The 14075-nt window shown below is 46.2% G+C and overlaps 1 protein-coding gene across 1 annotated transcript in view; it reads right to left on the bottom strand.

Annotated features, from left to right (window-relative positions):
- The window catches only part of STK24 (serine/threonine kinase 24), an 85605-nt gene that overhangs the window by 8637 nt on the left and 62893 nt on the right, over positions 1-14075 (bottom strand). The window contains exons 7-10 of the mRNA XM_075918782.2: positions 12378-12523; positions 7975-8098; positions 5656-5724; positions 2028-2164 (exon numbers count right to left, since the gene is read on the bottom strand). Coding sequence (XP_075774897.2) covers positions 2028-2164; positions 5656-5724; positions 7975-8098; positions 12378-12523 — 476 coding nt within the window. The remainder of the gene's footprint in view (positions 1-2027; positions 2165-5655; positions 5725-7974; positions 8099-12377; positions 12524-14075) is intronic.

The following is a 14075-nucleotide window of genomic DNA, read 5'->3' as shown; positions in this document are numbered from 1 at the left end:
AGCAGACCAGGGAGATGGGAAGCAAAGCCTCTGAGGACGCTGGCAGCAGGACAGCCGTGGCGCGTCTGGGCTGTCTGCTGCCCGCGTGCTCCGCGGCTTTGCTCCACGTCTCCCCAGACCAGGGAGATGGGGCGCAAAGCCGCGGAGCACGGGGGCAGTGGGACAGCCCAGACGCGCTGCAGCTGTCCCGCTGCCGGCGTGCTCCGCGGATTTGCTCCACTTTGCTCCCCGTCTCCCTGGTCTGCTGGAGACCAGCAGATCAGGGAGACGGGGAGCAAAGCCGCAGAGCACGCCGGCAGCAGAACAGCCGCGGCGCGTCTGGGCTGTCCCACTGCCCCTGTGCTCCGCAGCTTTGCTCCGGACGCCTGTGGTACAGCAGCTGGGGCGCTGCCGGTTGGTCCCGTAGCGCCGTTCTGGGTGCTACTGGACCAACCCGGCAGCACCCCAGCTGCTCTGCCCCAGGCGTCCTGATTCAGCCACTGCTGGTCAGTTTCAGCAGCAGCTGAATCAGGACGCCTGGGGCAGAGCAGCTGGGGTGCTGCTGGGTTGGTCCAGTAGCGCCGAGGAGCGGCGCTACTGGACCAACCCAGCAGCACCCCAGCTGCTCTGCCCCAGGCGTCCCCAAGTCAGCCGCTGCTGAAACTGACCAGTGCTGACTACAGGAAGCCCGAGGCAGAGTTGCTCTGCCCTGGGCTTCCTGGAATCAGCCGCTGATCAGTTTCAGCAGCAGCTGACTTGGGGACGCCTGGGGTTCTTAAGTTGAATCTGTATGTAAGAACTGGTGTCCAGATTCAGCCTGCTGAAACTGATCAGCGGTGATTCCAGGAAGCCCGGGGCAGAGCAACTCTGCCTTGGGCTTCCTGTAGTCAGCCGCTGGTCAGTTTCAGCAGCGGCTGAATCTGGATGCCAGTTCCGACTTACATACAGATTCAACTTAAGAACAAACCTACAGTCCCTATCTTGTACGTAACCCGGGAACTGCCTGTATTTGTGTGTGGAGTGGAGGATGAGGTCTTTTACATGGGAAAAACTTATTTCCAACACTAGTTATTTTAGTAATTCAAGTGATTTAGTTTAAACATTTTCAAACATTCACTTTTGGACAGCGCTCAAGAGTGGAAAGTGAATGATTCACAAGTTCATAACCATGAGAGAAGAGGGTTTTAACTCCAGTGAGTACAAACTAGCACTTTCTATATTTTTTTCATGTAATATTTAAATATGCCTACATTTATGTTTCCATTAGTATTTTCAATTTCAAACCCACATTTATTGTAGGCTGAGTGAAGGAAATTTCCAAATTTAATATTTGAACCCTTCCTTTCCTACTGGGAGACATTAGATGTCACTAGTCATGAATTTAAACTATTCAAATATTCTTTTTGCAACACAATTTTGAAACACACACACACACACACACAGCAGAGCCCACTAATCAATCTTCTCATGGGGAATGTTCTTTTTAATTTCTTCCATTTATGCATGGAATAAGTTTTGTTATGTGCACCAAAACAGTTAAGATGTGCACTGCAAATAGAAATACATGCTGCTGCCTGTGGACTGCTGCAGACCTTCTACCAATCAACTGGGCAACACCTGAATCTCTCCTGCACAGTCACCAAAGTACTCAGATTACAGAGAAACACTGCTCACTGGACTACGCCCTACATAGCAACTCTGAGAAGTTTTGTATACCTATCATTTAAAAATAAACAGTTCATTTTTTTAAACTTATAGTAATATTTTTATTGGCTCTGAGGACAATACACAACATAAAATATGAACTGTGAGATGAGGAGTATAGATAATGAAGACAGGAAAAGGAAAGTAAGTTCCTGATAGGCTGAGAGTTGGTTCTATTGAGCAATTACATTTTTATAAAGTAAAAAAACACATATAGATAAAAATATTTTAAATATACAAATATCAATCAATCAGTACTTGTATTTTATATAACACTTGGCAAATATTGAAGTAATTCTTGCAATTTTCTGTAAGTCTTAATGCAAAGTTATTTTTATTGTTACCTTTGAAGCCTCTGTACAAGCTGCGACACCATGGTATCTGAAATACCCGGACAAGCCTCCTCAGCTAAATAAATAGCTTCTCTCAGTTCTTCTATAGACCCCATGTTGTCACCATATGCCTGACTTTTCTCTTTCAACTAAAAAATTGCAAAACTGCATTAACAATGTAAATATCTGAAAAATATCATTTATCATGATGTGTCAATTTCTAAATTTCTACAGAACTAGACTCCAGAGAATTAGTACATTCTTTTCTTCTTACTTTGATCATAAAAGTCTAGCTATAGTAATACATTCCTTGTCATTTGAGATTTTCATCACAGGTTACTAAAGAACATTCTAAGCCTCCACAAAAACAAAGTGATCACATGGGATAGGGAAACTAGGGAGGTAAGATTAAACAGAAGCCCTGCAGGGAGTGTGCAGCCCTATGCTCCCTGCAGGGCTTCCTTTTGAAATGTACAAGAGCCCCACTGGCAGGACTTGCATACTTCAAAGTCTAAGACGCTGCAGGGAGCACAGGGCCAGCAGGAGAGTCCCCCACTGGCCCTACAGAGCTTCAGCTTTTGAAATGTACAAGAGCCCCACTCAGGCTCTTGTACATTTCAAAGGCTCAGGTGCCACAGGGAATGGCAAGGCTAGTCCCCCACTAGCCCTGCACTCCCTGCTGGGCTTCCACTTTTGAACTGTAGCAAGAGCCTGGCAGGGCTCTAGCTACAGTTCAATGGCAGAGGTGCCCTTAACTAATCCAATAGCCAATAGAAATCCCATTGACTATTCAATTAATCAATCTAAATTTAATATCCCTAGTATGGTATTGCCACTTTTACTTCTGCACTGCTGCCAACAGACCTTGAGCCCTTAGATAGCAGCCACCACTTTCTGGCTACCCAGTTCTGAAAGCAGCAGTGTAGAAGAAAGGGTGACATGTGCATTGTATCACTATCCTTACTTCTAAATTGCTGCTGGCAGGGTTATGCCTTCAGAGCTGGACTCCTTGCCAACATTACAATCACTGCATTCCAGTTGCCCAGCTCTAAAGGCAATGCACAAGTAAGGGTGGCAATACTGTGATCCTCCTAAAATAATCCTATGATCCCTTGCAATTCCCTTTTGGGTCAGGACCCCCAATTTGAGAAACACTGGTACCCCCACCCCAACATCAATATAGTAAAAGCACACAAAAGGCCAGATTCCTGGGAGGACACCAGATTTCATGATCTGTAACACATTTTGCATGGCTGTGAAATTGGTAGGGCCCTAAACATAGCAGGAGTCAACACAGCTTAGGTCAATTTACCTCAGTGTCTACACTGCACCGTATAGATGGGAGATGCATGCCTATCCACTTATCTTACTCTTCTCATTTGTGTGGAATCAACTGGAGAGCACTCATTAGGGCACCTAAAATCAACCCTTGCTGCATCGATCCGCAGTTAATGTAGACATAGCCTAAGATTCAATCCCTGACCTGAAATATTTACTGCAAATTTTGCACTACTCTTTGTACTTTCAGAACACCTTCCATATGAGGATTTCACAGCATTTGAAACATGTTAGTTCACTGAGCAAAGTGAGGTCTAACACTGAACTTAATGACATTTTATTTGTCTGTTACACAATAATTTTGAACATTGTCGCTGATAGATTCCAAAATATAAGTGAATGTTCCAGATTTCACTGGATAGAATCATACTTATTTTAGTGAAAATCAAACCACTGGAAAAAAGCCTAAGGAAGTGGAAAATCAGATACCCCATATTTCCAGATGCTGTAGGATGTAATCTGCTGCTGCATACACATATGAAAAACAGCAGTTTAACTTGCTGCATTGAGAATGTTGATGCGTGTAGTCTATAGCACTAACCTATAAGCCAGGCCTGCACAACATGCGGCCCAAGGGCCGCATGCGGCCCGCAGGGTCTCAGTGTGTGGCCCGTGCCGACTACGGGCGGCATGGCCCCATCTGATCCACCAGCTGGGCAGAGGAGCAGAGTGCCGCCAGGGAGAAGGAAGTGCGGCGATTCTTGCTACTGGGCTACCTGCATGCAGCTCCGGTGCGAAGAGGCGGAATGCCGGCAGACGCCAGGACACTGGCATAAAGTGGCATCGTGATGTCACAGCCGGCGACCGCCGGATTAAAAAAGGCTCTGGCAGCTCCGCAACCTGGAAGGCAGGGAGGGGAAGGGGCTTGTGCTGAGGGGAGGGGGGCAGGCAGGAGAAAGGGGAAGGCACCAAGGGGCAGGGTGCAGGAGAGAGAAATACCAGGGGGCCAAATGGAGACACGCGTGGTGTTTCCCCCCTCCCTCCCCTCGACAAAAATTTTTAGTCCGCATGTTCGGTATTTTTTGGGAGAGCATCCCTACTTGCAGCCCACAGCTGTTTTCTTTGGCGTAATATGGCCCTCACGGCTTTCCGAGTTGTGCAGGCCTGCTATAAGCTTTTGCTAAACGGTTAATCGGATATCCTACTACATTCCTAGTGCCTTCTCCTTTCTTCTCCTGCCTTGGCCCCCTCCACTCCCCTCAGCACAAGCCTCTCCCTTTCTTCAACCTCCCCTTCCCTTTAGTTATTTAGTTTGTTATCCTCCTACCCCTTAACATGGCAAGTGGCTGCCCTGTGCTCTGGGGCTGGAGCCAGGGCTGCTCCTAGGGTGGGCAGTCACCCACCATGTGGCCCTACCCCTGGGAGCAGCTGTGTAGCTCAGCTGAGGGGGTGGGAGGAATGAAATTCTTTGTATGTGCCCATGCAGGTGCGCACCTTACAGGGAACTCTGTCCCAGAGGAAAGGTAGAAATGGGATGGGGAAACTGCAGTTCTGGAAAAAGGAGGAAACAAATACACACTGCCCCTGTGCTATGGAAGGAATGGGATGAAACACAGTCCCTGAACATGAGAGATGGATGGGAGCAGACAAAACCCCTGGCATGAGAGATGTGGTGATGGAAGCAGCATGTAGCCCCTGACAAAGGGGCAAAGGAGGATGAAGGGAAGAATGCCAGGAGCTTTCGCTGTGTGCAATTCACACAGACTACACAAGACATGAAGCATTCACTGCTTCCCTACCCCCCAAGTAAATTTAAGACTCAGCATCTTCATTGGAAAGGAAAATTCTATTTACCACATTTAAAATGAAGATGACATGCTGACTCTCCACTGGACTGGGGGTGGGGAGATCACACAAAGCTTTCCCCACCCTGCAGAGCAGAGATTCGTAAGGACTGAATTTTAAACTGCGGCAGCTGCATGACTGAGGGTCCCAGGCAGGGTGGGCTCTGGGCTGGATCTGGTGGCTTGGTGGGGTGGGTCCAGCCCCCGGGCTGTATTTTACACAGCCCTGGTCTAGACAGTAACACACACCTCTCATCTTTATTTAATCATCTCCCAGCTTTATAGTCTCTCCTTATTCTCTTCAATTAGTGAAAGTGATGTGGTTGCTATGCACAAATGAGCATTGCTGTAAACTCAAAATGGGAAAAAAATAGAAGAACCAGATGAGATACCAATAAATCAAATAGCTAATGATGAACCACAAGGAAAGTTAACCTATCAATAACAAGTATCCTTGAATACGCAATTCTCCAAAGAGACAGATCAATCATAGAAGTAAGTTTTCAGAGTAAGCTTACCTCCATAAATAAAGGAGATATAATTGCAGATAAACATTGAGAGAAAGGATGTCTGGGGGTATCTTTCCCCTGTAAGAGAAAAAATAGTGACATCTGTAAAAGAGTGAGTGCATTAAAATTTACATTGTATCTTTAAAATAACCCTAACTAAGCCTGGGCTATTTGATTTCTGAAAATGCATCTTCATGGTTGTTGCTACACTTCAAAGGTGAAAGCACCACCTGAAGCTCAAGGTCAGCTGGGGACTCCCCCATTGACCCTGGAGAACTCTGTGCGGTGCTGCCACTTGGAAACATCACAGGGAGCCCGGCATCAGGTTCCTCACAGCATTTCCCGTGGAGCCCAGGATCAGCTGGGGACTCCCCCACTGACCTCAGGCTCTGTGCAGCGCTGCCACTTTGAAACGCTGCAGGGAACCCAGGGGCACCCCAGCTGGCCCCAGGCTGCACAAAGCGCTGCTGCTTTGAAATACCTCCTCTTCTTCCCTCCATTGCCACTTTCTGATAGAGACAGCAACGGGGAGGGAAGTGACTAGTCAACTAGTCCTTCACATCTCTAGTTCTAATACACTACATAAAATATGAAAATGAACATTTAAACATGTACATATCAACTAATTCATGTAGTCCATTACATTTTAATACCATCCATCAAAGTATGTGCAAAATGATTACGTGTGTAGATATGAATATTCTATGAAGAATAAGTTAAGATTAGAATTTATATGACAAAATTGCATTACATATTGTTTCTTGACAAACAGCAAAGCTTACTAAAAATTAGAAGGGCCTGACCCCACTCCTATTGTCTTGACACATGTAGATACAAAATGTGTAGGTTAAGTCAACCATAATAAAATATTTAAAATCATCATATATATTCACAGAAAATCAAACTACGAAAGTGAAAAAGCAATACAAGATGAAATTATTTTGATAGAAACTGTGTGATATAAACAACAAGTACAAGCCATTGTGGCAAAGCTCCAGTCATGCCCTGCGGGTCCTGTGCTTCTAGGCGGTTATTATATGCCTCAGAGGCTTGCTGTGACCCTCCACGCTGCCTCTTATCTTTTTCTATAGGCCAGAGTCAACAGCTTACTGAGATATTCTAATCACTGGCAGAGTTAAAGGACTGGGGGTATACCCCCTTTTTCCAGGATCAGACTTTTTAGTGGCGTGGGGAGGTTGGTGGGAATCTGAGCCTGCCCACTATTCTAGGTTCCAGCCCAGTGACCCTGGTAGCAGCAACTGACAGGGTTTTTCCTCTATCCCCAATAGGACAGCCTTTTCCCAGGTCCACATCCCCAACTCCCCTACTACCTTCTCCATGGTACCTAAGTTAATCTTTTCTTTTAGTTCTCAGCTCTAAGCAATACAACCCCTTCTCTCAAGTCTGCCACTTTTCTCCTTCCTCCTCTCTTACCTGGGGGAAGCCTTTTAATGCAGCCCACCGGCCTTAATTGGCTGCAGATGTCTCAGCCTTCCGTCTCAGGCAAGTTCTTAATTAGACTCAAATGCCTTGATTATATGGCAGCAATCTCTGGCACTTCACTCAGGAAACAAAAAACCATTCACTCAGCTCCCATCATGTCCGCCCTCCATCAAACTATAGTAGCCATCTACACTGAGTTTTTCTAGGGATATTAAATATCAGTTAATTAAATTGTTGATTAACCTCAGGAATTCTTACCGGTTACTCGACTATACTATAATCCCTGGGGGAGGGACCAGCAGCCAGTGTGCTCCGGCCCCACTCCTGAAGAGCCCCCTGCCACTCCGTGCTGCTGCCTATAAGCTGGTTTAAAAACAAGCTTGCCTCGTGGACAAGTTTCCGGTCACCCCACACTGCTGCCTCAGAATTAGCTGCAGCCCCTGCCCGATGGGGTGTCTGAGCTCCTGGACCCAGCGCGAGCCAGAACTGAGTGAGTGCCTGCCTACCTGCCTCCTAACACACTTTAAATGCAGAGCCAACACAGAGGTGGGTCACGGACCCTGTGCAAGCCGGGACTCAGCCAGGTTGCTGACCAGCCTGCTAAAAAATTTACTTGGGGGGAGGGGAGAGGAACATGTGTAGTCTATAGCATTAACCAATAAGCTTTCGCTTATCGGTTAATCAACTACACTATTACATCGCTAGGTCTGTAACACTATATATAAATTTAAAAGGTTTTTGTAGATTTTGAAATATTTAATCTGTCAAAGGAATATCTCAAGTTAAACAAAATTTGAAAAAAACATTAGATAACTATACTGGATTAGTAGGTTTACATGTACATCTTTCAAGTATTGCTTTTAGCATTAAACATTAATATAGTACCTTATTACTTCCTAGTTTCTGTGGCTGGGCTTCTCCATTCTCTACATTCTTAGGGTCTTTTTCTCTGATTGTAAAGATCCAGTCCCCAGAATCATGGCCACCTGTGGCCTGGTCATCTGATTCACTTAAAAAAAAATACTAAAACGTTTCAGAATTTTTTCTTTACTTTACTACACAGTAATATTGAATTAGCAATGCCAAGATCATCTTAAAACCTTCACATTTGAGAGTGAATTTAGAACATCATGCTTCTCAGACCAGACAAAGCCAGGCATATGGTAAGAGTGATTAGATTGGGTCTTAAATAAAGATTTTGTTTAAATATTGAAATAAGATATTTTTCTGTATATTAAATAAAGATCAAGCAGAAAGACAAACGTTAGTTTACTACCTCTGACAATAGTTTCCAAAACTATATGACACCAGGGATGTTACTTTTTAGCATTATAACAGATGTGCACAGATGGCTCCAAATTACTGGAAAGCTGAAAAAAGTTTTGGAGTTTGAACATAATTCAGTCTAGTTTCAGAGGGGTAGATCTGTTAGTCTGTTTCAGCAAAAACAATGAAGAGGCACCTTAAAGACTAACAAACTTATTTGTGCATAACATTTCAAGGGTTGGAATCCACTTTTACAGGTTGAGCCTCCGAAATTCATGACTCTCTGCTCTGGTAACATCCATGGTCCAGCAAGGCCATGGATGTTGTTGGACCAAAAAGCCCCATTTGCAGGAGCCAACTGGGAAAATGTGGGATCTACAGTGTCCCAGCTTGGCCAGCAGTGACTTAGCAGGGGAACCCCGGTGTCAGTGGACCAGGCGGCATCAGGGAGCCTCCTCCCCCACCCCAGCCAGGGAACCCCCAGTGTCAGTGGGGTCAGATGGCAGGATAGTCCTTGACAGCAGGGCCAGTAGCAGCCAGGGAACTCTTGGAACCCCCCCGGTTGGCAGTGGGGCTGGGATGGCCTAGCAGCTCTGACTGGGAAACCCCAGTGGCAGTAGGGCCAGGCAGCAGCCTGGGAGCTCCAGTTGGGGAACACTGGCAGTGGCCCCAGCAGGGGAATCCCCAGTGGCAGCAGGGTCAGTTTTGCAGCCCCTAGCCAGGGAATCCTGGGAACACTGCCAGGTGGCCCGGAGCTGGGGAATCCCAAGGAACCCCCAGAAGCAGCGGGACTGTCAGCAGCTGGGCAGCCCTGGTCGAAACCCAGTGCAGCTGGTGGGCAGCGGGGCAGGGAACCTCAGCCGGGCTAGCTTTAGCAGGGCAGCAGCAGGGCAGGAAGCCCCAGCCGTGGGAGCCCCAGTGAGGAGCAGCCAGCAGGGAACAGAATGTGGGAACAAAAATAATGGTGATGAGAAGGAAGCCAGAAAAGAGTAACATGAAAAAGTTTAAAAGATTTATCAGGTAAAGTGTGACTAAACTATGAATAAGGCAAAGAAAGAATAATAGTAAACAAATATTTCAAAGGTGTACATACTAAAGAGGAATTATTACAAACAGCTTTGTTAGGCTGTGGCAATTCCATCTTATGGATATTTGATTATGATGAAGTCTCACGTGAAGCCAACCAATGAGGATTCAGCAAACACTATGGGTGAATAAATATACATGAGGTCAGACCTCTGTGAGTACCATAAGCACAGTTACATGTTGGACAGAAAAAACTGCCCATGACCACTGCAAGCTGTTGTATCCTTGCTTTGTACTATTAATATTTTTCAAATAAGATGTTAATATACATCGCTTCAATATCTGTAAACATCGACACGATAAATCTGCCACTTTGCTCTATCGTGGGCTGTTGCTTCTCAGTTGCTGTGATCAACTAGGGATGTTAAAACAGTTAATCGTTAAGCATATGAGTAAGCAGGAGGCTTCCTGGTATGCTTAACAATTAATTTCTCCCTGTTGGTAACCTCTGGCAGTGGCCAGACCCACCAGCCTGGAGAAGCCCCAGCCAGGGAGGGTCCTGCAGGACCAGAGGCGGGACCAGAAATGGGACTGACATCAAACTTCAAAGCATGTCTTTATATTATTTGTACTGGCTACTATGAGAAAGGTAAAAAATACCATAAAACACAGACTTGGATATCCTCAAGTCTACTATACCACTAAGATGCCCAGACCAATCAGTTGAGCTTTCATGAGTATACTCTGAATGGCAGATATTAAATGATTAAGGACTGTGATACTGAGAACCTTGTCCAACCATTTGACCATGCAGACAGATTGAAGACATTTGAGACATTTACATTTACACTGAATAAGACATGCAAAAACCCTGCACTTGCAAAGAAACTGAATGATTTCACTTTGATATTTTTACTTTTGTTTATAAAAACTTGAATATAAAATACAATTAGTTTCTTTAAGTACAAATTATTTGTTTCCAAGTACCTGTCAAATTGCAAAATTTCTAAACTCAAGTTACTTGTTGCCTATTATCTTCTCCTTCCTACCAATCACAAAAAGGAAAAAGATAGTACTTTATTCTGTGCAGGTTCTTTACTGCGATCATAGCAACACCTGAACATCTTCACAATAATACTTGTAGAAAATTTATCCTCCATGAGTTCCCTGATAACATCGGTTCTTGGCTTGTATCTACAGTGCCATCAGAACCAATACTTAGTACCCTCTGTTTATGAGCCAATCCAACTTCCTCCATAGGGCACGGTTGGGCAACCAGGAATGGTGGTTAGAGTACATGAGTAGGCCTCCTTCACTTCAGAGTGCTTCAACAGCCCATGGTCCACTGGGTTTCCATCTGTGGCCCCATAGCCCCCAGCTACCCCCACATGTCTCTTGCGTACTGGAACACCGGGGCCCCACACTTCCTATTTCTCCCCCTTCCCTTCCAGAACTGGAATGTGGCAAGCAATTGATGAACAAAGGAGCAGGGATGGAGCATGAATCAGGTGAAAGTTCTGGGAAGGAAGGAAAAGAGTAGGAAGTGTAGGGCTCCAGTGCTCTTGTGTGCAAGAGATGCATGGGGGGAGAAGAGATATGCTAGGGCATCCACAGGCTGTGGGTGGAACACCAGTGGGCCACAAGTTGACTACCACTGCTTTAGAGAAGGAGTCACACCAAAAGGCCCATTTCCTAAGGCATTTCTAAAAGTTAAGACATCAGAAAATGATCTCCCCCCTCTCTATGTCTAAGAACAAAAAAGCAGCTTTCCCTTCACCTTCATGACCTTAAGTATATTCCGACAGCCCTAACGACCCTGTTGCCAATATATGGAACCCTTAATTGTGAACTTTCACACAATAACTGCAAACCACATCCCAAAGACCCCTATCAAATCATTCATCAAAACCAAGAAACATCAGACTTGATTCCTTTTCTAAGACAAGAGATAAACAGAACAATGCCCATCTTCCCTCTCTTTTTAAACAAAATCTCCTTTTAGGAACTCTTTAGACAAGAGCCTCAAAGTGTAAGAGAGTAAAGAAGAAAAAACGACCATCTGCAAGTCCCATTTATCTATAGAAGTCTTGATTTCTTCTCAGTTTTTAAAAACACCAGGAATGTGCTTACACATTTTTTGGCTTTTAGTTGCTAACACATACTCTCAATCTTAACTTCAGATTAATAGCGTTGGTTTAATTTAGTCATGTACATAATTTTTTTGTACTTTCTAGTACAAAAATGAGTGCATGTTGAGCACTGTAGGACTGAAACAGATTGAGATGCCAGAGCAGATTGAGCAAACTGGCTTCAGCATAAAATAATCACAAAAACATATCCTCTCTCAATCCATTAGATCAGTGGTCCCCAACCTTTTGGGGCTGCCGGGCACCTGGGGACGGGGCCACTCAAGCACCCGAGGTTGGGGCTGCACACGGGCCCAGGGGAGGGGCCACCTGTACGCTGCGTGCCCGATGCCGGCGCCACCCATGCGCCACACTCCAGGCCTGGCGCCGCTCCTGTGCCACACGCCCAAGGGTGGGACTGCACATACGCCGCGCGCCCGGGGCCAGAACAGCCCATGCGCTGCATGCCCGGGGCCGGCGCTGCTCCTGTGCCATGCGCCCAGGGGCAGGGACGCCCATACGCTGCACGCCCGGGGCCGGCACAGCCCATGCTCCGCGCACCTGGGGGCAGGGCCGGCCCCGATCACTCTGCAGGCACACAGAAATGGTCCGGCGGGCACCATCGTGCCCGCGGGCCCCACGTTGGGGGCCACTGCATTAGATCTTTTATAATAAGCCTTCTTTCACTTTTCTGGGCTTGAAAGCCTTCAAACATTTCAATTAAGTTTTTAATTTCACATGCCTGGTGAGCCCAAACATTTTTAATTGAAGAACAGCAGCTAACTAGACAAAATGATACACAACTACTTGAGAAACTTCTCCTCTATTTCTGTGTTTACAATTATTATGTTATAGACTCAACAAACTTACGCATCCGATTCTTCAGAGCTGGAGCCATCATGACCCTGTTCAGATTTCCACCTCTTGTGCCTATCAATGAGCTCTGTCAGGTAGGATGTTTTCTTTGCATTTCGTATTATGAATTTGTGTTTCAAAAGCTCCTTTGCTGTTGGTCTCTTAAAAATAAAAATTAATTGTAAGCCACAGTCTAACCTTTTTCTCTGTATTTGAAACAGTTGAGATGACACTCATATCATGATTTGAAAAGCGAAAGAAAACTGATGACATAATAGAATCAGAAACTTTGATGGCTTACTACTGAAAACAAAACCAAAAATCTAGGGCTGGAAGGGACCTAGAGAGGTTACACAGTGCAGTCCCCTGCATTAAGGAAGGAGCATGCATCTCTTTAACCATTCCTGACAGGTGTTTGTCTAATCTGGTTTTCAAAACTTCCAATGACAGGCTTAACTTATTTCAGTGTTTAACTATTCTTCAAGTTAGAAAGTTTTTCCTACCATCTAACCTATAACTCCTTCACATGCACTTCATGAACACGTTAGGGGCCATAGAAAGGCAAAAAGGGAGGGCCATAAACTGATAGTGGTCCTTGCCCACCATAAAGAGGTGGAACTGTCTGTGGTGCAGTGCAATAGAAATGTGGAAGTAGGCACCTTTTAGACTGAGGGCTGTATACCAGTCTCTAAGACTTAGGGAGGGGATGACAGACACCAGAGTCACCATCCTCAATTTGACTTTGGTGATGAAGGCTTTGAGTTCCCTGAGATCCAGGATAGGCCGAAATCCTCCTTTGGCCTTGGGAACCGGGAAGTACCTGGAGTAGAAATCCCTGCCCAGGAACTCCTGGGAGACCGCTTCAGCCGTCCCTAGGGTTAGGTGTGGCTGGACCTCCCTCCCAGAGGAGATGCTCATGAGAGGGGTCCCTGAAGAGGGATGGGGGTAGGGGGAGAAGGAGAGATAGAAAGGAAGGGGATGGCATACCCCCCTTCTCCCATTTCCAGGACCCAACGATCTTTGATAATGGATTTCGAGGCCCAGCAAAAAGGGAAAAGGCGGTCTCTGAACAGGAAAGGTGAGGCTGGCAAGCTGTCCCCGGGCACACCCTCAAAACTCTTGGTGAGGACCTGAGGACTTGTTGGATGGGCCCTGACCCGGTCATGAATGGCATCTGCCGTTCTTCCCATTACTATTTCTCCCTCTACGGTGGGAGAAATCAGGGCAGGTGCCATGCTGAGAGAACCAAGAAGCATTCCTGCCCAACAGAGAATGCCGTTGGTTTATCACTGTATGGTTCCCCAGGGACTTTAAGGTGGCCCGGGAATCCTTGAGACACTGCAGGCATTGGTCAGTCTGCTCAGAGAAAAAGGATGGAACCTCAAATAGGAGATCTTGAATAGTGGTCTGGAGCTCGGAGGGTGCTTTGGACACCTGCAGCCAAGACCTGCGACACCAAACCAGCTCCACAGCCATAGTGCGGGCAGCTGCATTGGCTGTATCCAGGGCAGCCTGGAGAGCGGCTTGGGATACCATCCTGCCTTCTTCCAGAAGGGCTCCTAACTTAGGCCAAGAGTCCCTAGGGACCAGTTTGGAGAACTTGCCCATGTTCGCCCAAGTGTTATATGTGTAGCAACTCAGAAGAACCTGCTGGTTCGCTATGCGAAGTTGAAGACCCCCCCTCCAGATGCATAGCGTAGACCTTTCTACCCA

Source organism: Pelodiscus sinensis, chromosome 1 (assembly GCF_052426305.1).
Source record: "Pelodiscus sinensis isolate ZL-2025 chromosome 1, ASM5242630v1, whole genome shotgun sequence".
NCBI lineage: Eukaryota > Metazoa > Chordata > Testudines > Trionychidae > Pelodiscus > Pelodiscus sinensis.
Note: the sequence above shows the minus strand (reverse complement) of the source record. Positions and strands in the feature narration are given on the sequence as shown.